Below are 10,000 nucleotides of genomic sequence, written 5' to 3' on the forward strand. Positions count from 1 at the left end.
CTATGTGCAGATACATTTCACAAAAATGTAGAAAATGAGCACAGTATTTTCCCAATTTGTTATTCATATAATCCCGGCAGCATTAGGATATATATATAAATATATATATATATATATATATGCATATATATATGCATATATATATATATTTATATATATGCATATATATATGCATATATTTATATATATATATGCATATATCTATATATATGCATATATATATGTGCATATATTTATATATATTTGCATATATCTATATATATGCATATACATATATGCATATTACATATATATGCATATATATATGCATATATATATATATATATATATATATATATATTCATTCCACTGCAGGACAAAGGCCTCTCTCAATTCACTATTGAGAGGTTATATGGCAGTGTAACCCTTGCCCGATTGGATGCCCTTCCTAATCAACTGCGGTTCGGCGCGCTAACACTCGTGCCACGGCAGCGACTTCCCCTACGACACCTTCGTTTCACTCCTAAAAGCGATATGTCGTCTTCTCGCCGCGAGATCGTGCTGGAGCGAGAAGTCACAGCGCAGGCATTTTTACGACCGCCGAGACGGGGAATTGAATCGGGACCACGAGGGTCGGGGTCCAGTGCTCTACCCACTGAACCATCGCGGCAGACACACACACACACACACATATATATATATATATATATATATATATATATACATATATATATGGATATATATACATATATATGCATACATATAAATATATGCACATATATATTCATATATATGTATATTCATATATATATGTATATTCATATATATATATATTCCTATATATACATATCTATGTATATAGGTATATATATATGCATATATTTGTGTATAAATATGCATATACATACATATATATGTATATATGCATATAAATACATACATATGCATATACCCCCACTATCTCTCTCTATATATATATATACATATACATATATACGTTTATATACATTTACATATATATATGTATATATATATATACATATATATGTATATATATACATATATATATGGATATATGCATATATATATGCATATGTATATGTGTATATATATATGCCTATATATATATATGCATATATATTTTTTTTTTTATACAGCCATTCATTCCACTGCAGGACATAGGCCTCTCTCAATTCACTACAGAGAGGTTACTTAGCAGTGTCACCCTTGCCTGATTGGATGCCCTTCCTAATCAACCGCGGTTCGGCGCGCTAGCACCTGTGCCACGGAGGTGACTTCCCGTATGACACCTGCGTTTGACTTCTCAAAGCGATATGTCGTTTTCTCGGGCTCGAGCCAACAGTCAGAGTGCAGGCATTTTAACGACTGCCGCGACCACAAGGGCCGGAGTCCAGTGCGCCTGGACAATTTAATTATCAAACCGCACGCCGGCGGCACAGCAAAGGTAGCGGGCTCGCGCCACGCAGCCGGCCGGGGGCCGCCGGGGTAACCATTCCCCGTGCCGCCCCGCTTCTCGGTCGGTTTGTGGCCCTGCCCTTCACACAGGCGACCGCTCCCGTCTAGACGTCCGGAATGGTTTCCGATTACCGCCCCCCCCCCCCCCTCACTGAGGTGAAACAACCTTTGGATGGTTGCTTCAGAGGGATGAAAGGAACCAGCTGGCAAAGGGACAAAACCCCCCTTCCCTCACTAAGGTGAAACAGCCTTTGGATGGCTGCTTCAGAGGGAAGGGGGAAACACTTTGATAAGACACAGGTCCTTTCCTTCCTCACTGAGGTGAAACAACCTTTGGGTGGTTGCTTCAGAGGGATGAAAGGAACTGCCTGGCAAGAACGCAAAACCTCCCTTCCCTCACTGAGGTGAAACAGCCTTTGGGTGGCTGTCTCAGAGGAAAGGAGGAACCCCCTCTATTTCCTTACTCACTGAGGTGTAACAACCTTTGGGTGGTTGCTTCAGAGGAATGTAAGGAACTGCCTGGCAAGAACGCAAAACCTCCCTTCCCTCACTGAGGTGAAACAGCCTTTGGGTGGCTGTTTCTGAGGGAAGGGGGAACTACTTTGAAAAGACACAGGTCCTTTCCTTCCTCACTGAGGTGAAACAACCTTTGGGTGGTTGCTTCAGAGGGATGAAAGGAACTGCCTGGTAAAAGTGCAAGACTCCTCTTCCCTCACTGCAGTGAAGCAACCTTTGGGTGGCTGCCTCAGAGGGCTGAGCAAAAGGGCTCCAAACATCCCCTCTGGTCTCTCCCCAGGGGTTTACACCTACCCACGTTTACACCTACCCACGCGTTTGCCGTGCGTGGCAGCCTTGTGCGGTGTGGAGACGGGAGTCCTGGAGGTTGAGCGATGCCGTGAACGAGTACGCCCTGCGACTAGCAACACGCCTCTTTGGTCCTCTATTCCAGCAAGTCAGGCGGCCTGATCCCGGCCGGTCACGGTCTGGGATCAGGCCTCCCCCGGGAGGCTAGGGTCAAGCAGTCATGCCGCCATTGGCACTCACAATGGTCCGAGAGCGCCGTCACAATGGCTATTGGCTGCGTATATCCTCTCATCACTCCTGTTGCTGTTAAACACTGGTTCTGACACTCAGCTTCCTCTTGTTGGACTCCGTGGTGGGTGGGGGCGTGAGAGGATGAAGCACTTACCAATTTATGGAAAATAATATAAAACACCCCCAACAGACTGAACAAAATGTTGACGAACCGTGCAAGGCCCAGACCACGGCAGTCACCACGAAGCCATATGTGCCTTCTGGTGGCAAAAGAAAGCCCCATGCACAGGATGACACTGTAAACCCTGCTGCTAAGGTGGACAAGACCAAAGCCAATGGGTCTGTCCACCGAATAGTCAAACAACTTGACTCGCGAGCTGGCCTCTTCAGGCCAACAGCTAAGCCAGGGAGGCCCCTGTGTTCTCAGACAGCCTCCCCGATTGAGAGGGGAGAGCAGGCTGAACCAGCCGCATCAGCTGCTGCCTCCACAAACAAGCCCGAAAGACGAAAGGGCGGGCCGAAGCGTCCTAGGCAGGAGACCGACTCTGATGAAGAGTCGGGACCCCCTAAACGCTTCTCCCAGTTCAAAGTGCCAGCTAAACCCGAAGGCTTCGACAATGCCTACCAATTGGTCAGGGCATTGGAGTTGCAACGGAAAATCCGGTTGTCGATCCGAGATCAGGGCATGATCTTAATGCCCAAAGATCAGGCTACCTTGAATTTCCTCTGGGAAACGAAGGAGCTAGCCGATAGGAGGAAAGTGAGTCTTTCCCCACTAGTCCCGAGGAAAAGAGAACCAAGATGGTGCTTCTTTGCTTCTCAGTCTCGTACGATGTGGAGCTGATCGCTTCACACCCACAGGTCGTGCAGGCTTCCCGAATGTCAAAGGGGAAGACTCCAACCAGGCAAGTCCTGGTGACCATGAAAGGTGCCCCAACCACTACCCTTGATCTGGGTAACTGGGGCACCTACAACCTTCGATCGTATGTGCCAGAACCACTTCGGTGTTTCAAGTGCCAGAAATACGGTCACCACCAGGCTAACTGTACAGCCAAGCCTAAATGTGGTGTCAGTAGCAAGGCACACAACACAGAGGTATGCCTCAAGGCATACAAAGAAGAAAAGAGGGACACAACAGCCAAATGTCCCAACTGTGCCAAGAAACATCATGCCTGGAGCCTAACTTGCTCTGTCAGGAAAGAGGCGGCCCTCAGGCAACAAGAGGTTGCTCAAAACCGACCAGACTTTGTTCCTGCACCACCGGGCACCCATGTCTGGGGAAGGAACAAAAGCGAAAAGGCCTCCTGACCTCCTAAGAGGAAGGAAGCCGCCCTCCAGCCGACACCGGATGTCTCCAACAAAAAGGAGTTTCCGACAATGCCAAAGGTGCAGAAAAAGAAACTAAAGAAAAAAGGTTCTAAGAGAACCACAAAAACCTCCCCAACAGATGAGCATCTCCTCTTTGACGAGGATGATATGACTCTCCTGTTAACTGCTGTTGTCAAAGCAGTAGCAACAGCCCTGGGGAGGTCAAGTGAGGAGGCCGAGAAGGCAGTTTCAGTCGTCATGACGGCAATGACCGAGACTATCGCAGCCCTGAAGGGAAGAAAGCTGGTTAGAGCAAAACCAGCCTCACCCTCACCCCAGGACGGACTCCCCTCCCCACTCCAAACCAGGCCATGCCTTCACAGGCAGAGCCAAAACAGGCTGAATCTGTGCAGCCTGAGCCAGATCACGCTGACCTTGCCCAGGCAAGGCCAGAAAGGCCAGCCAAAAAAATGCCTGAGAGAAAAGCCAAACCAACCAAAGTCAGAGCTACCAAAGGCTCTCCACCTCCCAGTGGACCCAAGGATAGCCTGACAACAGACGAGGAGCCCTCAACCAGCGAGGATCTCGCAATGGAGTTGTCAGACTCCGATGTCTCTGATGTAACTATCACTGAGTAACATCATGACACACCATCTAAGCATCCTACAGTGGAACATCAATAGCTTCTCTGCAAAGAACGCTTTTCTCCAAGCAGTAGTGTGATCAAGGAACATTGACATTGTCATGCCCCAGGAGACATTAACAGTGGACACTGTTCGCTTCTCAGGGTACCATGCCTTCATACTGCCACGAACACCTGGCAAGAGAGGCTTGATCACCCTTGTGAGAGCAACAATCCCCTGCTCCGCAATAGCCGATGCATCGCACTGTGGAGACGATGTTGAATCCCTTGCTGTGGAGGTTCACCTGGCCAGGGGGCCCCTCAAACTGTACAACGTGTACAGCCGGCCAAGCTGTAGAAGCTTAGACATCAGCCAGGTCTGTGCTTCTGCTGCATACGACCGAGTGATCATAGGGGGAGACTTCAATGCACACCACCCCATCCTGGTTCCCTGCCGGGCACCGGATGCGGCCGGCTATCATATAGCCGACGTGCAAGAGACATTCCCTGAGATCGCTCTCCTCAACACCCAAGAGCCAATGCATGTCAGAGGAGGGGTCCTAGACCTGGATGGCTGGCTGGCGTGTCGATGAGACCGTCACAAGTGACAATTACGGCACTATAACTACCCTCATGGATGCTGGCCCAGCCGAAATCCTAAGACCGAATCCAAGATGGAAAACAGACAAGGCCACCTGGCAGGCGTTTCAAGACACCTTGGCCCTCTGTCTGAGATGCAATGATCCCCCACAAAGCGAAAATGTGGAAGTGCTCGAAGCTAGCCTGCTAAACGCCATTAATGAAGCAGCCTCACAGACCATACCCAAAACTCGGCCTGGGTCCAAAAGTCACAAAGACGCCTGGTACTTCAATGACGAGATCAGGGAGGTCAACCACAGGGTGAACATGTGCCGAAAACTATTCCGATGGCAAAGAACCCCTGACAACTTATCCCTCCTAAGGGAGGCCGTCACGGATGCCAAGGAAACTGCCAACAGAGTCAGGCAGGAAAAGTGGCTGGAATGGTGTGAGTCCTTCGACCACCAAACCACCCTATCAGAGCTGTGGCAACGGGTCAAGCGAGCTACCAGCCGCTCAGCCCCAAGGAGCGCCCATCACGACCCCCAAGCAGAGGCTAACAGACTGGCGCACAAGTTCTCTGCGAGAACGAGCAGCAACAGTCTGCCAGCCGAGCTGAGGGCAAGACAAGAGCGTCTACAGCCATACAGACACACTCAGATCAGAGAAAGGGCAGCTGAACTTGATAACTCAGACATTATCTTTTCTCTGAGGGAACTAAGGAAAGCCTATAAAACCAGTTCCAACACAGCCCCGGGCTCTGATGGGATCTCGTACCCCATTATCTCCCACCTAGGACTAGCAGGTGAGCGTGCACTCTTGCAACTCATCAACAAGTCCTGGGAAACTTCCACTCTACCCCAGAGTTGGAAGAGGGCTACCATAGTTCCCGTCCCAAAACCAAAGAAGCCGGGGAAGTACCACCCCATCTCTCTGCTCAGCTGCCTGGCCAAGACGGCTGAGAGGATGGTACTAAACCGGCTTCAATGGAAAACGGGACCCACGTACGAACACCTCCATGGGTTCACAAGGGGCATGGGCACAGCACACAGCATAGCCACGCTCTTAAGCACAATCAGCAAGGGCCCAGCTGTGGTGGTATTCCTTGACCTGGAGAAGGCTTTTGAACTGGTAAGTCCGCTTGCCATTCAGGAAAGCCTGATCCAGAAGGGAATCAGAGGAAAGCTCTTGGCTTGGATAGGGGACTACTTCAGGAACAGGACTGCCAATGTCAAATTCAAAGGTCACCTATCGCAGCACATGCCGCTCGAAAATGGAACGCCACAGGGTGGGGTTCTCAGTCCAGCCCTATTCAACACTTTAATGTCCTGCATCCTCAACATAAACCTCCCAGTGGGGTGCCAGATCATCTCGTATGCAGACGATCTCGCTATCACCTCCACTGGACCACGCAGCCAGAATAAAGCCCAGCGTTGTCTGGACCTCGTGTCAGAGGAGTGTTGTAGGACAGGACTAAAGATCTCTCCAGCCAAATCCAAAGCCATGGCTCTGAGACAGAGAGTTCGAGGCACAAGACTGAAAATCCAGGGAGTGGAATTAGAATGGGTCCAGGACTACCTATACCTTGGGGTAAGGATAGACCGGACCCTCTCCTTCCATAAGGAGGTCCAGTACCTGGTTGACCGAACCAAAGCAAGACTATCCGTCATGAGAGCAATGACTGGGAGACGCATAGGGGCCAGACACAAAGTACTAAGATCATTCTATGTACATGCTGTCCGGCCCATTGTGGACTATGCCTCAGTCGCTCTAATTGCTGCATAGAAAAAGCACACAGACAAATTAGAAACAGTCCAAAATGAAGCTGCCAGGATCATTCTGGGTGCCCCGAGGTGGACGAAGGTCCTCAACCTCCTGATGGAGCCAACCTTCTCCCCCTGGACTCACGAATCGATCTAATGGCAACACAATTCCTGTTAAAGGTCATCCGGGCTCCCAGGAACACAAGCCTAAGACAAAAATTAGTCAGATGCCTCGAACAAGACAACGAGCTCGTTGCAAACAACTCCTGGCTGTCTCATACAGCCAGGGTGTTGATACGCCATCAGCTCAAAGAACAGCTTCTTGCTAAGGGCATGGACTCCCCCCACCCCGACTTTGCCGAAGCCCCGCCGTGGGTACTGAGCCTGATAGAGTTCAACATAATGAGCTTGGCAATGAAAAAGAGCCTATACCACATGCCTAGCCTAAAGGCAGATGCCCACAGGGTCATTGCAGCCATCACTCCTCCAGGTAGTAGAACAAACTACACGGATGGATCGGTCGATCCCTTGAGCCACACTGCAGGCGCCGGCTTTGCAGCTAGGGATGCCACGCGATCCATGAGGGTAACAGACAATGCTTCCTCGCTACAGGCAGAGGCAGTTGCAATCATGGGAGCCCTAGGCCACGCGTCCCTAAGGGAAGGACACGTGGTCATACACACAGACTCCAGGGCAGCCATTGACTGTCTTCAGCACAGCTCACCCACAGACAACATCTACCTACTGACCACGATTCTCACAATGGCACAGAGAATTCTTGCTCAGGGTGGAAGAATTATCATCAGCTGGGTCCCAAGCCACATCGGCATCAGAGGGAACGAGCTTGCTGACAGACTAGCCGTCGCTGGCAGGGGTATGCCCCCAAATCCCATGACGATAAAACCGAGCCGAAAATTACTTATGGAGAAGTGTGCCTTGGTCGGTCGTACCTTCCTACGGCAGCTCCACAGAGAGGAAACGAGAACCTCCCCCTCGGCCAGCTGGTACCTGGTACTCAGACGCCACAGGCTATGAACCACTGGCACTCTCTGAAGTAAGCAACAGAGGTACCGAAGTCATTCTTCACAGAATGCGCCTAGCTTACCACTGTGCATGGCAGATTATCCCAACAATCGAACGCGATGAATGGTGCTGCAAGCACTGCGGCGAGCCGAACGCCACACTAGTCCACTACCTAGAAAATTGTGACCATACACAATTCCTGAGACATGGACCGCCCACAACAGCCGCCGTGCTGGTAAAGAGGCTATGCGAAGTGCTTACACCATGGCGGCAGGAGCGCTTGCTGGCAATCCCGCCGCCACGGTAAGCACCGAGTGTCAGACAACTCAATGAGACAGCCGTAAAAAGCTGACACAGGCCGGGCCATATCTAGAAGGCCCAGGCGAAGCTAGAACTTCGCAAACCAAACCACCACCACCAAACCGCACGCAGTTTACTCGCATGTGCACACACACGTGCACATCAAAAGCGTGCATGTGTTCATATGAATGCACACACAAGTGCACAAGCGTGTGCATCCATGTGAGCATATATATATATATATATATATATATATATATATATATATATATATATATATATATCATCATCATCATCATCATCAGCCTGGGTCAATCAACTGCAGGACATAAGCCATTCCCAATCTTTTCCATCTCTATCTGTCTTGCGTTTTTTACTTCCAGTCCTGGCCCCTAAATTTCGTTATTTCGTCGCGCCATCTTGTCATAGGTCTGGTCCTTGGCCTCATTATGTTATCTATAACCCAGTCTGTTACTTTCTTTGTCCATCTGTTGTCCTGTCTCCAACATATATGACCTTCCCATTGCCATTTTTTCTTTCTGATGCTCCCGAGTATATCTTCCACTTTCGTCTGTTCCCTGATCCACGTCGCCCTCAAAACCAATTTTAAATCCTGATCCACGTCGCCCTCAAAACCAATTTTAAATCCTGATCCACGTCGCCCTCAAAACCAATTTTAAATCAACTTTAACATACAAGAGAAATGAAAAACGATCCTGTAGTAAAATTACTCATCTATATGAACATCATGTTTTCTAATGGTATAATAACATGGGGGAATGCAGCAAAATACTGTGACAATGATAAAACAAGCATATTTTTTTTCAAAATGGTGGATGATACAATTCAAGTATTAAGTGTAAAGCTCAGTTTGATTTGTTATGAATTTCATGACCCTTCCCTTAAAACTTACATAGCATTTCCAATTACGTAGATTTGTTTGTCTACAAATATAAATTACTGAATGCATTAAACTTGATTTCCTACTCTATTCCATTCTTAGTTAAATAAAAAATACAAGTATACTTCCTGTAGCTATGTATCAAAGCCAAAGACTCGTCGTCACTGCTTCTCTGTTTCCATTTTCTGAATGAATTTCGTGAACATGATTCCTTGCGAAATTTTACAACTTTGTGTATAAATTTGCCTGATATCGAAAATAAATACGATAATCAATTAAGAGAAATGAACTAATAAAAGTAAATAAAGAAGTACTTACTTTTGGCACATCTCAACAAGGTTGCGGTCAGTTGTGTCAGGACTGAGGCCCCGGATGTATAGGTTGGTACGCGAAAGTTGCTCGCCGTAGCTGGAGTGAGAGTGAGCTGATGGAGACGATGCTGAATAGCCCGCACCTCCACTTCCTCCGCTACCACCTCCGCCACCGCCCCCACCGCCACCTCCACCACCACCACTACTCCCGCCACTACTCCCATGACCGCCCATGTGAGGAGCACCTGAAGTGCTTGATGTGGATGTCGTGGTTGGAGAGGTCGCCGCAACATGGCCGCCACCATATCCCTGCAGCAGAGAAGGTACGCAAAGATGTGAGAAAGACAATAAAGATCTACACTGTAGACGGATGAACAATTTAATAAATAATTACATATAAATAAATAAACATATATATGTGTGTGTTTTTCTGTGAGTGTGTGTGTTTCTGTGAGTGCGAGTGAGTGTGTGTGTGTTTCTGTGAGTCTGTGGGTGTGTTTCTGTAAGTGCGAGTGTGTGTGTGTGTTTCTGTGAGTGCGAGTGTGTGAGTGTGTTTCTGTGAGTGAGAGTGTGTGTGTTTCTGTGAGTGTGTGTGTGTTTCTGTGAGTCTGTGGGTGTGTTTCTGAAAGTGCGAGTGTGTGTTTCTGTGAGTGTGTGTGTGTTTCTGTGAGTGTGTGGGTGTGTTTATGTGAGTGCGAGTGTA

General features: G+C 48.4%; 1 protein-coding gene across 5 annotated transcripts in view; it reads right to left on the reverse strand.

Moving 5' to 3' along the window:
• The window catches only part of LOC125041634 (RNA-binding motif, single-stranded-interacting protein 1-like), a 224,677-nt gene that overhangs the window by 79,716 nt on the left and 134,961 nt on the right, over window positions 1-10,000 (reverse strand). For all 5 annotated transcript variants that reach the window (XM_047636700.1, XM_047636697.1, XM_047636696.1 and 2 more), the window contains one exon: window positions 9,305-9,606. In XM_047636700.1, coding sequence (XP_047492656.1) covers window positions 9,305-9,606 — 302 coding nt within the window. The remainder of the gene's footprint in view (window positions 1-9,304; window positions 9,607-10,000) is intronic.

This window comes from Penaeus chinensis, chromosome 31 (assembly GCF_019202785.1).
Source record: "Penaeus chinensis breed Huanghai No. 1 chromosome 31, ASM1920278v2, whole genome shotgun sequence".
NCBI lineage: Eukaryota > Metazoa > Arthropoda > Malacostraca > Decapoda > Penaeidae > Penaeus > Penaeus chinensis.